The sequence below is a fragment of the Giraffa tippelskirchi genome, chromosome 11, assembly GCF_054371585.1.
Source record: "Giraffa tippelskirchi isolate mGirTip1 chromosome 11, T2T-mGirTip1v1.2.pri, whole genome shotgun sequence".
Lineage (NCBI taxonomy): Eukaryota > Metazoa > Chordata > Mammalia > Artiodactyla > Giraffidae > Giraffa > Giraffa tippelskirchi.
In genome coordinates this window covers 52473932-52494779 of record NC_137285.1, presented here as the reverse complement: position 1 = coordinate 52494779, position 20848 = coordinate 52473932, and the positions used below count along the sequence as shown (strand labels likewise).

General features: G+C 40.1%; 1 protein-coding gene and 1 long non-coding RNA gene across 49 annotated transcripts in view; both read left to right on the top strand.

Moving 5' to 3' along the window:
• Window positions 1-20570, top strand: part of INPP4B (inositol polyphosphate-4-phosphatase type II B) — an 802877-nt gene extending 782307 nt beyond the window's left edge. For 41 of the 48 annotated variants that reach the window (XM_081543596.1, XM_081543565.1, XM_081543580.1 and 38 more), the window contains one exon: window positions 20385-20570. In XM_081543596.1, the coding sequence (XP_081399722.1) occupies window positions 20385-20517 (133 nt within the window). In that variant the 3' untranslated portion in view covers window positions 20518-20570. The remainder of the gene's footprint in view (window positions 1-20384) is intronic. The other 7 variants (XM_081543599.1, XM_081543570.1, XM_081543600.1 and 4 more) reach the window with 1 other exon arrangement.
• LOC145526880 (uncharacterized) lies at window positions 2973-5489 on the top strand. The gene is made up of 2 exons (XR_014069268.1): window positions 2973-4108; window positions 4361-5489. It is a non-coding gene; the product is annotated as an uncharacterized LOC145526880 (long non-coding RNA).
• Window positions 20571-20848: the final 278 nt, after the last annotated feature.

Genomic DNA, 20848 nt, shown 5'->3' with positions numbered 1-20848 from the left:
ATGAGATGACTGAGTCTGGACCCCCTAAGTAGCATCAAGATGATGTTGGTCACCAGAATGACCAAAAGATTAGAGGATTGCAGAGGGGAGGGGCTGGAAATTCAGCTCTTGAGCAAAGAGATTTGATGAACATCCAGGTTGGTGAGGACATCTGAATGTTGGTAGGGTTACACACCCCAGTTACATGAGGGACAAAACCTGTGCTGGGGACCTCGCCCTATGTACTTCTTCATCGGATTATCATCTTGATTATCGTACATTTTATTCACATTTTAGCACATGAAATATACTACATTTCTATATATACTATATTATTATTTTATTACCCTTGAAGCTGCCTACTAATGCAAGAGACACAAGAAAAGTAGATTTAATCCCTAAGTCAGGAAGATCCCCTGGAGGAGTGCATGGCAACCCACTCCAGTATTCTTCCCTGGAAAATCCCTGGACAGGGAGCCTGGCAGGCTACAGTCTATAAGGTCGCAAAGCACTGGACACGACTGAAGCAACTTAGCACACAAACATAAAAAACCTTTATTTCTTGTATGGCAATACTACATATTTTTCACTAATTCTTGGTTTGTTGAGCTGCTCTGGTTAGACTGTAAGTACTCAGGTACTGTAATCTGTATAGTTTCTGGCACAATGCATAATGTAGAAAAGGAAAGTGTATGACAATAATTAAAAGCACAGACAGGAGTCAGAGGAACCAGATTCTAATTCTCGCTCTACCTCTATTACCAGTGTCAGCTTGGATATTCTACCTAGTATCTGCATTTTCCCATTTGCACAATAAATCTCTGTACCTACCTCACAGTAGTGATGTAAAGGTTAAAGGAGATCATTGGGTGAAGTGATTGGTATTTGTGAAACAGTCACTACTCAGTAAGTGGTAACCTTTATTATTAACTTTCTGTGAACTTAGTTGATGCTTTATGCATGAGTGTTATAGGAACCATCCATTAGTTTTCTTCCTTCCTGAATTTCTCAGTGGTTTATAAGTCGAAACAGCAGCAGCCACAGTGGCAGGTTAAGAAAGGACAATTTTACACCTTAATTATCTAGAAAAAGGAGCCAAAGCACCATAGGGATTTCTGAGGAACAGTGAGATCACAATGAGTCATATATAGACGTTCTCCAGCTCTGGTTCCTCCCAAGCCTGAGTGCGTTTCTGTACAACAGTACCAGACAACTTGTCCTCACAATATATAAAACCCAAGGAGTAAGAAAAGGGCTCCTTGTTAGGGATGGAGCATGAGAGGAGATTCTGTTTCATTGTGTGTAAACTGACGAATATATAGTTAATCTAATTGTTCTGCACACAATCTCTGCTCTGTACCTTGTGGACTGCTAATGAGCTTCCGGTCTTCCTCTGGAGCCTCTGCTTCCTCTTCTGAACAATGAAGGGGTTTGATGATGTAATCTCTAAGGTTGCCTTCTAGCAGTAACAATCTGAGTTGAAGAAAAACTTTAAACAACTTAAAGGGAGCCTAAACGAGAGAAGGATTCCTCGGGTAGCTCAGACAAGTAAAGAATCTGCCTGCAACGCAGGAGACGCGGGTTTGATCCCTGGGTTGGAAAGATTCCCTGGAGAAGGGAAATGGCATTCTTGCCTGGAGAATCCCATGGACAGAGGGGCCTGGCGAGTTACAGTCCATGGGGTCACAAAGAGTCAGACACGACTGAGCAACTAGCATACACAAATGAGAAAAGAAGGGGGAAAGACCCTTTTTCAAAGCTCTGTGTCTTACTCAGTTGAACAGAAGAGAGTTGATACAGAATGTAATTTCTAACGGATGTGGAACAAAACTCAAGCCAAGTGGGTAGAAAAAGAAATTGTGGGGCTCTTAGGATCCTCTTGCTTCTACTGCAATGAAACTACTGATGCATTTTTTATTTTAATAAAAAAAAAAAAATAGTACTGATGAACCTATTTGCCAGGCAGCAATAGAGACACAGACATAGAGGACAGACTTCAGACACAACAGGAAAGGAGAGGGTGGGACAAATTGAGAGTGTAGTACTGAAACATATACACTACCATATTTAAAGCAGATAGCTGATAGCAAGTTGCTGTATAACACAGGGAGCTCAACCTGGTGCTCTGTGACAACTCAGAGAGGTGGTGTATGGGGAGGGTCGAGAGGGAGAGGACATATGCATACCTATGGCTGAGTCATGTTGGTGTGTGGCGGAAGCCAACACAGTATTGTAAAGCAATTATCCTCCAGTTAAAAATAAATAATAATGAAAGCACCAAAAAAGTAATATCATATTGATGAGTCAAAAAAAAATGTTAACTCAAAGCAATTCCTGCGATTGGCTCCAAGTGATGTTTTGTACTCTCGCTGATAGCCATCTGTTTGGCAAACAGCACAGCCATTTCAAGAATTATTGCAGGAAATGGTTGCAAGTGTCAGAAATAATGGCTCTGTTAGAGTCAGTTTGATTATCTGCATCAGTGTAGTTACAAAAGCAGACGGAGAAGGAAAAAAAAAACGTATCTAAGACAGAATACTCTCTCCTGGGTCTTGCAATTTGTAATTGCTACCTCTGTCTAGCATTCTTATAGTGCAGGTTCAAGATGCTGAACCCCACTCAACTATCACATGTATACTCTCTCATTCATTTCTATTTACTTTGCTTTACTCCAGACCTTGATAACTTTTTACCTGGACCACTGCAGTACTTTCTTAATTACTCTTTCTTCTAGCCCCTCACCTTCTAATCTGTTTTACACATTCCTCCCAAAGAGATTTTCCTGAAGTTCAACTCCAGTCATATGACTCCCACTACAAAGACAGTAATATTAAAATTCTTTAGCCTGGAATTCAGAGGCTTCTCTTACTTCAAGATCAGTCAACTTATTCTATATGACAACCCCTTCGTCTTTCTTTTTATTCTTAGATTGTAGTCAGTTCAAACTATTTAAGGCACAAAGTTGGTACTCAAAAAATATTCCTTGAATAACTATGTAAATAAAAAGTCCTGCTTGAGTTTTTAACTCAGTTGTTTTCCCAACTTATTTCGTCAGAGATATCTTAGGGAATAGTGTTTTCAAGGCATTGTATTCTGTATTTCTTAGAGGGCTTGAGAGGTATAGGTCAAAAAGGAAAATTAATCTAGCATGCGTGTGTGCTAAGTCATTTCAGTCGTGTCCGACTCTTTCCGACCCTATGGAACATCACCACCAGGCTCCTTGTGCGTGGGATTCACCAGGGGGATATATGTATGCCTATGGCTGATTCATGTTGAGGTCTGACAGAAGACAGCAAAATTCTGTAAAGCAATCATCTTTCAATTAAAAAATAAATAAAGTTTTGAAAAAAAAAATACAGGAGTGGGTTACCATTTCCTTCTCCAGGTGGTCTTCCCAACCCAGGGATTGAATTCACGTCTCTTACATCTCCTGCATTGGCAAGCAGGTTCCTTATCACTAGTGCCACCTGGGTAGCCCAAATTAATCAAGATTCATGGTCAAATTACCTATAACTTACAGTGATACCAAACCAATTTTAAAAAGGAAAAGAAATACACAGCATTGAACAGGAAAGCAAGAGGAAACATCTGTCTATATCAGTAGAAGATAACTAGATATCTTTTAAGATCATTTGTTAGCTCCAGGTACAGAAGTTCTGGGAAGCCAATTGTAAGGCTTTCCCAGTGGCTGTAATCAGAAATAGCATGTTGGATACAATATTAGGCACCAGATAATTACAGGTCACAAGCAGTATTAGAAATTAAAAGGGAAGCAGAACAATGCATTCTAGTGTAGTCAAACTGATAATCATTTGTGTTGATAAAATGCTCTAATTAGTTGTTTTTGTGTGTATATGATCATGGGAAGGCTTCAATCCAAAAAACCATATGAAAAGGCAACAGTTCAGGAGCAACATAAACTGAAACTTGTATGTGAATGTAAAATATAAATACTTGGGACTTACAGACATTGGGCTTCAAAACTGTACAAAGATGCTACTCCAACGACAGGACCAGCAGCATAGATGTTCTGAATAATTGTGGCATGAATGCTTAGGTGATCAAAAATTCAACCTTGGCTTTATTTGTTTACTAAACCACTGATAATATATTGTGAAAAGTTCTGATTGTGTCACAAAGAGGAAAGAGATGAAGCTTCTAATTAGGTTATGGTTACCTTTGATTCCACATCCAGATGAGCCAAGGGTTGTTTTGGTTAGTGGATTTCTCGGGTGGCTCATATGGTAAAGAATCTGCCTGCAATGCAGGAGACCCGGGTTCGATCGTTGGGTCAGGAACATCCCCTGGAGAAGGGAATGGCAACACAATTCATAGTCTTGCCTGGAGAATTCCACGGATGGAGGAGACTGGCAGGCTACAGTCCATGGGGTCACAAAGAGTCAGACACAACTGAACAACTAACACACGCTTAGTGAGGACTCTGTGATAAGCAGTGAAAGCTCCCTATTTTGTAGCTACTCCTCAATAGCTACTTTTTTTGTCTGAAAACAAAAAGATGGCCAACTCTCACATTTTCTTAAATCTTCCCCATATTCTCTTTCCTCTGTGCTTCCAGGCATACTTATCTCACAGATCCCAAAACACTTGGTCGATTCTATTGCCTCTTGGAGACTCTCTGCTGTCTTTGTTTTTCCTTCCTTTCACCATCAAGGCTCTGAACACAGTAGTTAAAATAATGTGCTGCCTCCCATTCTTTGCTGTTCATTTATCAGTCATTTATATACTAATTTCTGTTTCTAAAATTCTACTGAAAGTCAAAGGCTACAAGTCACAAAGTTATTGAGTCCAGTAACCTTTATTTACTTTGCAACCTCCTCGCTCCAATTGACACAGAGGTTAATTCTCTTTCTTTGAATCTGTGACTGTTTTCTCATGTCACTGTGTGACCTCTGCCTCCTTCCTCATTGGCCTTACAAATGCAAGCATACCCAGAGCTTTACCCTCAGCCCTCATCTCTGCTTATCTTATACTCTCTACATGGGTGACTTCCTCTAATTAACTCACTTCCTGAAGGTAACTTCCAAATGTCTGGTATAGATCCTGTCTAGACCTACCTTTGTTAAGAATATCTAAAGTCTTATATCAAGCATGGCATATTTAAACAGCATTATTTATAGTTGCCAAAGTATGGAAACAACCTAAATGTCCATCAACAGACCGATGGATAAAGAAGATGTGGTGCATGGTGTGTGTGTGTGTGTGTGCGCGTGTGTGTGTGTGCGCGCGTGTGTGTGTGCGCGCGTGTGTGTGCGCGTGTGTGTGTGTGTGCGCGCGTGTGTGTGTGCGCGCGCGCGCGTGCGCACGCAATGGGATATTACTCAGTCAAGTAAAAAAAAAAAAGAAATTCTGCCATTTGCAATAATGTGGATGGACTTGGAGGGTATTATGCTTTGTGAAATGTCAGACAGAAAAAGACAAACACTGTGTGGTATTGTTTATATGTGGAATCTAAAAAATATGACCAACTAATGCATAAAACAAAAAAGAAACAGATTCACTGGTATAAAGAACAATTTTATGGTTACCAGTCAGGACAGGGAAGGAGGTGGGGGTAATATATTGATAGAGGAATAAAGTGTTATTATGAGATTATATGAAATCATGTGTGTGAAGCTTTTGAGAATTATAAAGCACTATAGAACTTAAAGAATCTTTCATTCAGTAGTGGTTTTGTTGCTAAGTTGTGTCTGACTCTTGCGACCCCATGGACCATAGCCTTCCAGGCTCCTTTGTCCATAGGATCCTCCAGGCAAGAATACTGGAGTGGGTTGCCATTCCCTTCTCCAAAGGATCTTCCCAACCCAGGAATTGAACCTGGGTCTCCTGCATTGCAGTCAGATTCTTTACCGACTGAGCTACAAGGGAAGCCATGAAATCATAAGAAATAAAAATAAAATTTAGAAGAATCTGCCTGCAATGCGAACCCAGGAGACCTAGGTTCGATCCCTAGGTTGGGGAGATCCCCTGGAGGAAGGCATGCAAGCCCTCCAGTATTCTTGTCTGGAGAATCCCATGGACAGAGGAGCCTGGCAGGCTATAGTCCATAGGGTTGCAAAGAGTTGGATACAACTGAGCAACTGGCACAGCAGCATATTTGAATTGAATGCATTTCCTCCTAAAACCTGAACATACTTTTATAACTTTCTCTCCCTCATCTTCCCCTACCTCAACTCTTTTTTTTTTTGACTGAGCTGGATCTTCACTGCCTTTGTGCAGGCTCTCTCTAGTTGCAGCATGCATGTGTTCATGCTGAGTTGCTTCAGTTGTGTCCAACTCTTTGTGACCCTATGGACTGTAGGCTGCCAGGCTCCTCTGTCCATGGGATTCTCCAGGCAAGAATACTGGAGTGGGTTGCCATACCCTCCTCCAGGAGATCTTCCCAAGCCAGGGATCAAACCCACATCTCGCGTTTTCTGCATTGACAGGCGGGTTTTACCACTAGTGCCACCTGGGAAGCCCCTAGTTGCAGCAGGTGGGGGCTATTCTTCATCACAGTGTGCAGGCTTCTCACTGCAGTGTCTTCTCTTGTGCAGCACAGACTCTAGGGCATAGGGCCTTCAGTAGTTGAGGCACACAGGCTCAGTAGTTGTTGTTCAGGGACATAGTTGCTCCACAGCATGTGGAATCTTCCCAGACCAGGGATGGAACCCTGTTCCCTGCATTGGCCAGCAGTTCCTATCTACTGTACCACCAGGGAAGTCCTGCCTACCTAAACTCTTAATATATTGTCTACTTTTCAAATTACTTCTGTTTTAGAATCTGCAACTTCTTTACCTTTCCCCCACACTCCAAATTCAAACTCTGTCATCTCTGGCTTTGACTATTAGAATAGCCCCCTAACTGATCTCCAAGGCTTCCCTGGTGGCTCAGATGGTAAAGATTCTACCCAAAATGCAGGAGACACAGGTTTCTGTCTGTGGGTTGGGAAGATTCCCTGGAGATGGGAATGGCTACCCACTCAAGTATTCTTTCCTAGGAAATCCTGTGGATAGAGGAGCCTCGCCAGCTTCAGACCATGAGGTCACAGAGAATTGGACATTACTGAGCAATTAACACTTTCAATTGGTCTCCGTGTGTGTGTGTGTGTGTGTGTGTGTGTGTGTGTGTCACTGAGTTGTGTCCAACTCTTTGCAACCTCATGGACTATATAGCCCAGCAGTCCAGTTGAATTTCAAAAAATATTTGAAAATCTGTCCATGGAATTCCCTAAGCAAGAATACTGGAGTGGGTTGACATTCTTGACCCAGGGGATCTTCTTGACTCAGGGATCAAACCCAGGTCTCCTGCATTGGAGGCAGATTCTTTACTGTCTGAGCCACCAGGGAAGCCCTGATTGGTCTCCATGTCTCTGGTTTATTCCATCCCTTCTGCAGGCCTGGCTCGAGCCATCTTGCCTACTGCAGTTAGGTGCTAGGCATAGCTCACCACACCATTCCACTGCTCATAGGTCCTCAGTGTTTGTCTACCCATCATTTCGAAAATAAAGTCTAAGTTTTATCAACAATACAAACATTTGCAACATAGCCCTAACTCATTTTAAAACAATGTAATTGAATTTGTTATCACAAAAGAGGTGTTTGTTTTAGAAAAAGTCTAAAATAGATAACCAACAAGAAAGAAAGTACTAATTTTAATTTTTCTGTCTTCATTTATTTCCTTGCTGCCCCATTATTACAACCAAAGTGAACTGTGGGTCATTCCTAAGTGCCTCTGACATTTTCCTTTCTCTGTGCCTTTCTGTGCTATTTACATCCCCCAAAACCCCACCCAATTTCTCACCATTGAAATTCTGTTCAGCTTCACTGTCCATCACAAAAGTTAATTTCTCTAAGATGCCTTCCTTCCCTGATCTTTAAATCTCCTTAGCCTACATTAGTGATAATACATTGAAAGCACTTTGAGTCACACCTTGGAGTTCTTCGTCCTTCGTGGACTTTATATTTTTATCTTCTGTCATTGTCATAGTTGTGTAGCTGTTGTTTTTAACCACATGCTTGTATCCAAAAACCCACTCTGTGGTTTTTGAATGCATTTATTCTCTTTCACTAGGACTTTCGTAAGACTTCAGTTTCAGAAGTTGACAATATTAATTGTAGCACTCTGCTGTTTGCTGGGGATGGTGGGAATAGGAGAGATCTGGGAAAGAGAAATGGTGAAAAGTTGAAAGCGGAAGAAGGAAACCCTATCCTAGAGAAGAAAATGACAATCCCAGGGGCAGGAACTCTAAGTTGATCCTTCTGGAGCATCTACTTCCAAGATGGAGTAGAAATGAATGTTGAATAATATCAGTACTGTGGTGGTGATGTCTGATGTTTAACTAGTCCATACTCAGCTTCATCCATTCCAGATGCAGCAAAGAAAACCCAAAGTCCATCACTTTGAAAGGCTGGCAAGATTTATCTCACTGACTAGAATCTCATAGAAATGGCAAGAGTAGGAAGGGATTGAAAAAACCTGAAAAACCCAAGAGATTGTAGTGAAAGAAGATATAGCTGAACTTCTTCGTTGCGATTCAGGAGCCTTGGTCTCAGTGCTGAGCAGTTGAAAATATTTGCATCTCCTTGCATGTGGATAAGCCCTGGTGGTATTTTGACAAGCCTGACTCCCTATGGGAGCCTGGTATGCATATGGATTTTCATGCCATAAAAGCTCTTGGGGACATGGTTTTAGGATGTGACCAGAAAAGTGTGTTGGTTGCTTTGCCATTTACTAAAACTTAATAGAGGAGCAAGAGTGGAGAAGACAGGAAACCAGCTTCCATTAGTACAAGAGCACAGTGATGGAGGGTCATAGGCAGGTCGCGGCAGAGGAGAGGGTGCCAAGTGGTCCGACTGGTTGATGGTTGGAGGGATGCAGGGTAAATAGTGCAGAAGAATCGGGGAGAGTTGTGGTGCTTAACATGAGTGTCTGCGAGTGGCTGGCTGTCATTTCCAGTGATAAGAAGGAAAGGAGGAACTGGTGTGTAGTGGTGGCAGAGAACATGGACTCAAGTTAAGATGTGACCTTGAAACTAGACGAAAGGTAAAACTTTTCCTCTGCCCTCCTAGGGTCTCTGGCTGGGCCTGAGCATGAAACTGCCCTAAGACAGATTAACAGCAGAAAAGCAAGCACAATACATATACATGGAAATTCTCAAAAGAAAACGAATATCCAAAGAAATGTCAAAACTGAAATGCGTTTATACCAGGTTGAATGAATAAAAGTGATTGTGGAAAAATAACTGAAATATATGGGGCAGGGGCTAGAAGGAGATAAGAGTTCTCTCATCTAGGCCTGCTGTATAGAATTCTCTCGGCATTGACTCCCCATCTCTGGTGATAAGACTGTTTCTTTCCTCCTCATAGTGGCAGGGCATCTGTCATGCAGTGGTTTTATCTCTCGCTTTCAGGAAGAAAAGGGGAGGTCAGAGTACTCTTCCTGCACCTGCTGTTTTTCAAGTGCCTTTAGCTTGAAATAATCCTTATGCCAATGTGGCATATTTGGGGGTGGCATATTCTTCCGTGCTTCATTACCTTAAAATGTCTGTAAGGTAAGCATCCAAGTGAAGATGCAGTATATGTGTCTGTAATTTAGAGAAGTGTAAAGTAAGGAGAGAGAAATTTGAGACTCATCATCATATCATAATAGATATGTCATGGGATTGGCTGAAATCACCTGGAGGCATTATGTGTAGTACAGGAACCAGAAGGGTGCTGTCCTGAATCCTGGGGCATCTCACCATTAGAGAGAATGAGCTAAGTGGCTGTACATCTGGTCAAGGTACTCTGTCTGAAAACTGAGATTTAGCAAAAGGAGGGATTTGTTGTTGTTGTTTAGTTGTTCAGTCATGTCTGACTCTTTGCAACCCCATGGACTGTAGCCTCCCAGCTCCTCTGTCCATGGAATTTCCCAGACAAGAATACTGGAGTGGGTTGCCATTTCTTTTTCTAAGCGATCTTCCTGACCCAGGGACCAAACCCACATCTCTCGAGACTCCTGTGTTGGCAGGTGGATTCTTTACCTGGGAAGCCCAAAAGGAGGGATAGGGAGAGAATTTTTTATTTTCCTATTTATGTATTTTTATTGCTGAGAATATGGTAGGTGCCTTTATATAACCTCTCAGTATTGCTATTGGATAGATCTTAACATTCCCCCTTTAAAAGGAAAGACTGAAACTTAACTAAATGGATATTGGGAAGCTGGGCTGATGTTCTTTTCTGTTGTTATTATTGTACAGTTGCTAAGTCACCTGTCTGACTTTTAGTGACCCCATGGACTGAAGCATGCCAGGCTTGCCTGTCCTTCATTAGCTCCTGAAATTTGCTCAAACTCATTTCCATTGAATTGACGATGACATTCAGCCATCTCATCCTCTGTCTTCCCCTTCTCCTCCTGCCCTCAGTCTTTCCCAGCATCAGAGTCTTTTCCAAGGAATCAGCTCTTCCCATCAGGTGGCCAAAGTATCAGAGCTTCAGCTTCAGCATCAGCCCTTCCAATGAATATTCAAGATTGATTTCCTTTAGGATTGACTGGTTGGATCTCCTGCCTATCCAAGGGACTCTCAAGAGTCTTCTGCAGCACCACAGTATGAAAGCATCGATTCTTTGGTGCTCAGTCTTCTTTATGGTCCAACTCTCACATCCATGCGTGACTACTGGAAAAAACCATACCTTTGATATACAGACCATTGTCGGCAAAGTAATGTCTCTGCTTTTTAATATGCTTATTCTTAGTTGCAGCACATAGGATCTTCACCTTCCTTGAGGCAAGCAAACTCTTAGTTGCAGCATATGGGATCTATTCCACTGACCAGGAATTGAACCCAGGCCCCCTGAACTGGGAGCACAAATTCTCAGCCACCGGACCACCAGGGAAGCCCTTCTTTCCTGTTTGGTTAGTCCAAATATGTATCTGTTGTTAGACACCCACTATTTTCCCAGGGTACCTTCAGAATACCATAGGCATACATGGACTTTTATTTTTATTTGAGAGCTAAGAACAGCCCGTGGAGTCAGGCTGCCTGCTCTGCCTGGTTCCTTGCCCCACCAAGAAAGCTGGGTGTCCATAGATTTACCTCATTATACTTTTCCTGGTGCCCATCAAGAATGGAATCAGAAGTCTTATATTTTTTCTTGTTAGCTTTCTCTTTACTGCGGTGTAAAAATTCTTCCCAGTCCAAGTGACAAACTAGAGTGATGAGACAAGGGTTGTTTATATTTTTTTAAGTACTTTCGCCACAAATGCACTCACAGAATGTTTTATTGGCTAATCTGATTTCTTCTCTCTGACTGATACTTTGAAGCCATTAAAACTAAGTCAGCTTGTAGGAGCTCTTATACAAAGTAAAGCTAATAACATCACATGGCAAATAGAAAATGAGTTATAGGCATATATCTGCATCTATATACTTCTTTGTAGAGCTGCCCTATAACCTGTTTACTAACCAAGATATATATATGGTAATAGGGCTTGGTTTTCTTTTTAAATAATTTCTTTAAATAAACTTCATTCCACATTTCAGCTCCTGTCCAGCCAGGCTGGTGGAAAAGTGGTTCCTATTATTTTGAGCTCTCTGCTTGTCACAGTCTTATTTTGCACTGAAACTTCTAGAAGGCTTGTCTGTATCAGTCATCAGCTGTTGATATGCCTATTTCCTATTCATTATGGTACCTTTAAGCTGCTTCATATCCTGGCATCCAAGCCAAGCTCAAGACAAGGGAACCTTTGGCAAAGCAGACCAGTGATGGAGGGCCAGCCTCCTTGGATGCATGTGCTAGCTTTCCGCTTCTCCCTGCCCTCTATGGTCCTCCCTCCCCACACAGGCTGTCATCCTCTGGGAGCACCAGCGTTTGTCCCTTTGTCTTCTCCCCACTGTGCTTGCTCTCTCTCTCTCTCTCTCTCTGTCACTCTCTAAACCTTCCTCCTTCCCTCCCCTTCCTTCCCCTTCTCCGTCTCTTTTCTCTTTCAACCCTCAAAGATCCTTTTGCCCCCTCAATGGACACCTCACATATTCTCTGTTGTAAGATTAAAGAACACCAAATCTATTTAGCCCAGGCCACTCTTGCTTTCAGCACTGCTCAAATCCCCCGAGACGTGCTTTATGCTATAGGGTAAAATATAAGAGAGTAAAACACAATTTAATACCTCAAAAATGATTTTACCACTGTCTTACATACAGTCAAATGTAGCAGTCACACCACATATTAACCTTCTTTTTTATCCAAACAAAATTAACCTTAAACACTTCCTCAGAAGCTTTTTTTCTTCAGCCCTTTAATAATTTATGGTATTTCTTTCTGGACCCCATCCAAATATTCTCCTTGCTAAAATTCGAAGATCAAAACTGGTATCAGTTCTCTGAAAATGATCTGATGAAAGCATTTATACCTTGAGCTTGTTCATTCTGTCTCTTTTCCTTTTTAAAGTTTTTTATAAAACATTGTTAGCTATCTTGAGTTGTTTTTCTGGGCATCTGCAAAATTCAAAGCAGTGTTAAACACTGTCTGAAAGTGTCACTACTTGAAGCCTTGCTTCTTTTTAAATAAGTATGTATTTGTATTTATTTATTTGGCTGTGCAGGGTCTTTGTTGCAACATCCAAACTTGTAGTTGTGGCATGCAGCCTCTAGTTTCCTGACCAGGGATCAAACCAGGGTCCTCTGCATTGGGAGTGCAGAGTTTTAGCCACTGGACCACCAGGGAAGTCCCAAGAGCCTTCCTTATTCTGACAAGAAGATATTCTTATTGTCTAGGTACTTTGTGAAACTAAAAGAGTGAAATTGGAAGAAGAATGCAAGAAGAGATGTGGGGGAGAAATTAAACATAAATATGTCAGATATTTTTTTTTTAATTCTGAAAACAAGTAAGAATGAGCAAGAGACTTTAGAGACTAAAAACAATGTCAACATTTCTTGCATTCTTTGATTTTTGCCCCATATCCCAACTATTTCTTACTGAACTGTCAACTATTTTATTAGTAGAAAAATATGCATCTCTAGAGTGTGCCTTTATGTCTTAATAGAATCAAAGAATCATAGGAAGGTAGAGGTGAAAGTAATTTTAGAGGTTGCTTAATCTAATCTAGCAACTAGCAAGAAATCACACCTGCCAGTTTCTGAAGGGGAAAGTCTGTGCTGAAAGGAACCCAATCATAAGGTAAAAGGAATATGGTTTTTCTATTAGTAAGATGAAGATAAAAATTCCCTATCTGCTGCTTGAGCAAGTTTCATAATCCTCTTTAGCCTGTGGGGATAATAATACCAACCCATTGGACTGTTTGTAAGAAATGAATAAAATACAGTAAGTCCCCTACATACGAGCCTTTAAGTTGCAAACTTGCAAAGATGCAAACACCCATCTGGTTCCAGCAAGCGATCAGAAGCTGTGCCATCAGTGTTAGGCATAAGTGAGATTGCAACTTGTCCTCTGTCTCCTATTGCTAACAATCCTTCAGCTCTGCCATCTCCCACCTTCTCTCCCTCCTCTGGTCAGTAACTCTTCTTGCCTGTTCACTCAACGCCAGCCCCTGTATGCCAGCTGTTGTACTGTACTACTGTACTTTTAAAGGTGCTGTGCTGCTGCTGCTAAGTCGCATCAGTCGTGGCCGACTCTGTGCGGCTCCATAGACGGCAGCCCACCAGGCTCCACTGTCCCTGGGAGTCTCCAGGCAAGAACACTGGAGTGGGTTGCCATTTCCTTCTCCAATGCATGAAAGTGAAAAGTGAAATTGAAGTCGCTCAGTCATGTCCGACTCTTTGTGACCCCATGGATTGTAGCCTACCAGGCTCCTCTGTCCATGGGATTTTCCAGGCAAGAGTACTAGAGTGGGGTGACATTTCCTTCTCCATAAAAGTGCTGTACCATAAGATTAAAAATGTTTTCTTTATTTTTTGTGTGTTTGTTTGCTTTTTATGTATACTTGTAAGAAATGTATTATAAACCTATTACAGTACAGTAGTAATGCTATATAGTAGGGTTAGTTATAGTTAGTTGGTATAGTTTTGTTAGTTGGGTACCTAGGCTAACTTGGTTGGACTTACCAACAAATTGAACTTGCAAACATGCTCTCAAAATGGAGCTCATTCATTATGTTGGAGACTTACTGTAATACCTATACAGTAGCTGTCCTATGATTGGATATGATACATGGAGATCTCTTTCCTTACTTCAGACACTTCCATTGCTTTGCAGTTTGCCCAGACTTTAAATGATTGAATCTTTGACTATCTGAAATCAACAACCACTTAACCATAATGTCCCTCTTCTCTAAGCCAATGGAATCCTTTCCCATTGCCTCCGATCTTTTCTGCTTTGCCAATTTTCCAAGCCCACTATCATTTTCCAGGTTCCCAAGCCCACTATCATTTCCCTGGTGACCTTGCTCTGGCATCCTCTAGTTCACAGTAGCCCTCCCCTTAGAATATCACATCCAGAAATGCATGCAGTGTCCTATGCCAAGGATTCTTGGCTTCTCTGAATGTGATTTCACTTAACACTGCTCTTTCTTTTATAGCACATTTGTCTATGATTATTGAAAACATTCTATGATCTGGACACTCCAAACGGTGACATAGTCTTATGTCTTCTGAGGAATTTCCTAATTGAGGGGTTTTTCCTGTGGGTGACATAATGTATTTTGTATTAGGTTCTGAAATCCAGTTAAAATGAAGAAAGCATTTTAAATGTTTCTGAGGATTCAGTGGCCACAAAAGCTAATCCTGCTTCTGTGTGCATGATAAGTCATGTCAGTTGTGTCTGACTCCTTGCAACCTTGTAGACCATAACTGACCAGGTTCCTCTGTCCATGGGATTCTCCAGACAAGAATACTGGAGTGGGTTGCCATGCCCTCCTGCAGGGGATCTTCCCAACCCAGGGATTAAATCCACATCTCTTACTTCTCCTGCATTTGCAGGCAGGTTCTTTAACACTGGTGCCATGTGGGAAGCCCAGTCTTGCTTCTAAGTCAGTGGAAATTATCACAACCTTGATATTCTTTTATTAAAATGACCCCCCCCCCCAATATTTAAACAGTCGCACAGTTTTTTTAAAAAGAAGTCCTGGAAATATACTTTCAATATTCTAATTATAAGTTAAATTTTTGGAAAGTTTTGGTAATTTGACATCTAAGTGTATTTTGAGTCATTATATTTAAAACTGGACCTAAATCTAAACTGCAAGCAAAAAATCCTTCTCCCCTTATTTTGCAAGACTATTGTATAAGCAAACTGTGAGCTAGGCAAACTACATTCTCAGGATCCTTTTTCTTACAACTTACTGTTGTAGAAGCCTAAGCAAAGCCTTGAAATTTCTTTTCTCATCTATAAAATGTGTAATTCAACTTGAAGACTTCTTAAAGTCACTTAGCATCTGAGAATCTCCTGTTCTATGATGTAGACACCACTCTCAAATCTCTTATTGATAAAGACCTACATTATATTCATCTCTACACAGGTCTGCCAGTTTAAAATCTGACACAATCCAACATTTTAGAGCCTGAAACATAGTGCTCTATTAAGATCGACTTATCAGATGAATTTGTACTCAAATAAAGTCCAGTGAGATATTGGCTCTAAAATCTTGGCTCGTCATTTCAAGATGCTATGCCTATAACTCCAAACTTGAATGTAATTAAACATGAAATGGTCTCATTTTAGCATGGGAGGAAATCAGGTTTCTGGTCAGAAGGAAAGATTTTTCAATTCAGTTTTAATTGCTAATTTTCCTTTGGAGGAGCTTGAAGAGCTACAGTGGTTAAAGGAATAAAATATCAAATAGTAACATTATTCATAAATAATTACCCAGCAGGGGGAGATAGGAAGACTCTAACTTGTATTTTCAGAGGTCTGAATGATTTGAAAGGATACCTGTAGTGGGGAACTTGTCAGCCTTGTGATCTAGGATACAGCAGTAGTCAGTGACAGAAAAGAGGGGGAAGTAACCAAATATCATCAAGTCATGCACGTTGGGTTTTATTTAAGGAAATGTCTCCTCGTGTAGGCAGTGATGTGTTTAAGAGTGAGATGCATTTTTACTTGTTTCTATTTTAAGTGATTGCTTTGACAGGTCTTTGAAGAAAAAAAATCATTTTCTATCCTGTAGCTTCAGTAACTGCCCTTTAATGCCTCATCATGTCACATTTTCAGTGGAGACAACATTGTGATTTGCTTCCATGGTGATCTACCCGTCACTGATGGCTAAAGCTAATGACACTGGGTTGTCAGGATACCATGCCAGGCAGCCACTAATTAATTATTTGTCATAATCTCCCAGGGAGGAAATTACTAATATTATTATTTAGCACATCCTTTGCATTTACACTTGCAGAGTGCTGAAAAATTCATTTGTGGCCCTGAAGAAATAAACATTTGTGCTGTTCTTAGCAGGAAGCAGGAAAGCAGCCCCAAGAGCATCTGTACCCACTGGGTGACATAGTCAGGACTTCAAGCTCTACATGCTATGGCAGCCTCATAGGTTATGTTGCTTTCAGCTGAAGAACAGAATGACTATGTCAAAGGCATTTTTAATATATTATTCTAATCTCCTGAGACTAAAATTAGTAAGCAACAAATTAATTCAATTATAAAACTGCCCCTCAAAAGAACCCAATCTTTTAACGTAGTACTTTGACTTGGAAGGCATATTTAACAACAAGACTTGGAAAATAATAAATGTGCCCTGGCAATTGTAGGAAGAAAAGCCATCTGGTATGAATGAGTCCCTTGTATTTGAAGTAAGGACTGTTACAAGAGTGTTTCAACTTACTGGTTGACCAGTTGTCTATGCCTCAGCTGGAGCCTGTCAATAGGTGCCCCATTGGGAAAGAGAAAGTGTTTCTATAATATGATTGATAGATTGAGGTTAATATTTAACCTTAATTTGTAATCAGAATGTAATATTTATATTATGATAGATAGATAATAGTAGATAATAGATAAATGATACATGAGACTCTGTACTTCTCTCTTAACGGGGATCGTTGGAAAGGAACCAAGGTTTTAACAAAGTTAATTTGCTACAGATAACCTTCATCTTAATAGTGGACAGGAGTGAGTGATAGTAAAGATGATATTAGAGAAATAATATTGGACAAGGAAGCTTTTGTTAGTCACATTCAAAGTATCCATATCTTATTTTTTAAAATTTATTTAAATTTAATTGAAAAATAATTGCTTTACAATATTAGTTTGATTTCTGTCCTACATCAGCAAGAATTAGCCATAAGTATGCAATATGTCCCCTCCCTCTTGAACCTTCCTCCCACCTCCCACAAAATGTATATTTCAATTAATTTTTATTGAAGCATAGTTGCTTTACAATGTCATGTTAGCTTCTGTTGTACAGCAAAGTGAATCAGCTGTACATATACATATATGCTCTCTTTTTTGGATTTCCTTCCGATTTAGTTCACCACAGAGCACTGAGTAGACTTCCCTGGAATATACAGTATTTTCTCATTTGTTATCTATTTTATACATAGTATCAAGAGTGCATATATGTCAATCCCAATCTCCCATTCCCACATATGGATACCAAGGGGTAAAGGTGGGGAAGTATCCATACTTTAAAATATACTACATATTTCCTACCTAGTAAGCAGTAGAAAGTTGAACAAGTAACCAAGTACAACTGACAATAGGAATTAAACAGTACTCCATTTCACACAATAAACTACTCATTTTCCAGTTAAAAGTATTTCACTTTGTCACTGGTTACAAAACCCTTAGGTCTTCGCCCAACAACGAGGGAACACTCGAACCCAGCCCAGCATGACTGGTTCAAATGAAGTCAGATCACTGTTTAAAATCATTAACTCTGCTGTTAGTCCACATGTGGCCACTGGTTGTAGTGGACACCAGGTCAAAAATCTCTGTGTAGGAGGTTTTCAGAGGCTGCCACTGGTTGAAAAGGGGTCATGGATGGTAAGGGACTTGTTTAGAAGGTACCTTTGCATACATAGCACTGTTCATAGGCTGAGCAACCCCTGTTTTTCTGCTTTAAAACCTGGAGCAGCTGATAGAGATCAAAAATGCCTTGACAACTGAGTGACTGAAATTCTGAATACTCTGAATACTGATGAACTATACCATAGAAAAGAATTTGTGTTTTCAACTCACATCCGTATAGCATATTTCAAATATGGCATAATTGGAACTGCTTTTCAGCCCAATTACAAATGCTCGTTTTTCACTTACACAGAAAATACACAACCTGGAAATTTAGAATCTTTTCTTTTTTGACATGTTGCTCTGCAAATAGGAGTCTCCTTTAAGCTTAGGAGTCTATAGGAGATATATTTGGCCTCATTTTAGGAAGATAAGCGGGAGACAACATAATTTATGAGCTGAACCAGTGGAAGGGTGCTGAGTCAGGTTTTGTGAAACTAATCTTATGGCTGGCAAGGATGACATGTCAGGTGTTTAATTCATTTAAAATACCAAGCCATTTCCATAAATCATTTTTATAACTTTAAATACATTATATAGGTACAGAAACAATACACAGTGTGTTTGAATGTGCCAAACACATCTGTTTCCTTCACTACATACTGTGTTTCTCATTTCGTTTTCCAAAGATGTATTGATTTATCAGATTATTTTTTTATGGGCTGATCCATACTTTAGTTTTATCCATGTCATGTTCTCTGTTGGTGCTGTTATGCTTCTTGAATTTTCCCTTGTGCATATATATTTGCCCCATGTGAATATCATCACAGCATCTCTCTCTTCCTTTTTGCACAAACAGCAAAAAGAATCTTCTTTTTTTAATATATTTGTCACTGTAGTCCAGGTAGAAAAAGTTCACAAGATGCATTTGGGTCTATTTAGCATAAAAACTTCATCGGAAACTTCTGTATGATATAAGATAATGTGCTGTATTTCAGGATATCTAAGGTTGAGTTTCTTTACTGTGTGAATGCTATACTATTTTCTTTTCTCCCCTAACTCCCTGCCCCCCTCCCTGTTTAACAGCAGACAAACCCAGGGAGCACTGAGTGAATCTGACGATCCTGAAACAGGCCGTCTAACTGATCACAAGGCAACTTCTCGACACTTCTATCCTGTCGCCTTGCTGCTTGTCAGCTCACACCTGCTAGTTGTGTGGCTTATTTTAAGTCTTGCATTACTTTTAGCCAAATACCAATAAGTTTTATGTTGCATTCCTTTCTTTTCTACAACTGACAATGGACTTTAAATTATGGGGGCAATGCTGTAATTTCTACATTTTCAGATTCACAGAATTTAAAAGAAAAAAAGAACAAGCAAATGTTTGAATTGTGTTTTATTTGTTTTTCCTAAAAGCTAAAAGAAAAGAAGTACTATGCATTAAGTCAATTATTTCGCTCTTTTGTTCATGGAAAAGCATTTCCCAACTGTTAACTAGCTCAAGAAGAATTTTTAAATTCCTGTCTTTGGAATAAGACAAAGAACAGAATCCTGAAAGCTTGAAGTTCTGCACCTCCTGTTCCTCTTCCCATTTCCATTTATTTAAAGAAATTAAGACTGAATTTGCACAACACCCCGGAACCCTGAGACAAGTCCTACAGATGTGGGAGGTTCCTTCCATCCAGACTCGATTTCCACTGTGCTGATTTCATTGTCGCCGTCAGCTGATAGAACCCTCTGTTTGATTCCTTAACCTTTTAGTTCTGTGATTTCTTTGCTGCAATTAACCTTTCTTCTGTCAAGTAACTTTCTGGAGAGAATGGCTCCTTCTGTTTTGTAATTAAATGAATCCATTTGTAACTGTGGTTTGGGTTGATTTGGCTGTCAATGTACTTTTCTATTCTTTTTAACCAAGTCTTGTTTGTGTCTCGATGCCCCATTTTTAGCACCTGTGACTTTTGTACTATCTGTACACAAGCACTCCTCTTGATAAAGCTGAGACTTGGACCAGGCTGTTTGGAAAGCCATTTTCCTCCTCGTTGCACAGCTAAAATAATGCAGTCAAATAGAGATGAAACTTTCCTTTAAAAATCTATAGGGCCAGACTTAATTAAATGCCTTATTCCTAGAACCTACATCCTTAGGGCTACGTGTAGATGTTCATGTGTTTTAAAGAGACTGAGAAATTCATTTGTGGAAAAGTTATAAAAAGGCAGATATATTTATGAAATGAAAATGAAGCTGTATTGTGGATCAAATTATATTTAAAGAGTTTATTAAACCTTAAATATATGTTAAGAGCAAAGGGACTCTACTCATCTTTTTTCCGAGGGCAATAATGGTATTGGGCCTGGCCTAGGATTTAATTTTGTAAGATGTATCATCATTTGTGAAAAAAAAAAAATGTAGAGTTGAATCTTTGTTATTTTTACTCGGACTGTTGCTGCAACTCTGCATTGAGCAAATAAAGCATATTTATTTATTCTGTGTTTCATGAAGTTGTGCTTTTTCCCCTTTCACCAGAGAAGGATGCCGCATAGAAAATGTACTGAAGAATATCAAATGCAGGAAGTATGCTTTCAACATGCTACAGCTGATGGCTTTCCCCAAGTACTACAGACCTCCAGAGGGGACTTATGGAAAAGCTGACACCTAAGTTTACCAACATGTAAATAAACAGGAACACAAATACGCTTCCGTTGGAAAATCTCCACCGTTTTTCTGTTTTCATTGTCATGAATTTGTGGAGGGAGGTGATCAGGAATGTTCACCCAAATCTAGGAATTACTTGAGTTAGTTATCAGCATATGACTCTGAAAGAACTCCATTAAACAAATCTTAAATCATATTGTGTTTCTAGTTCCAAGCTTCTATGTATTGATTCTCGCTGGTTGAGATCAGTTCACAAAGTGTGCATTTCATTCATGGGATTTTTAATGCAAGACATTCTGAGAAAACCCAAGTTGCTTCAGGGGCCCTGGAGGTGA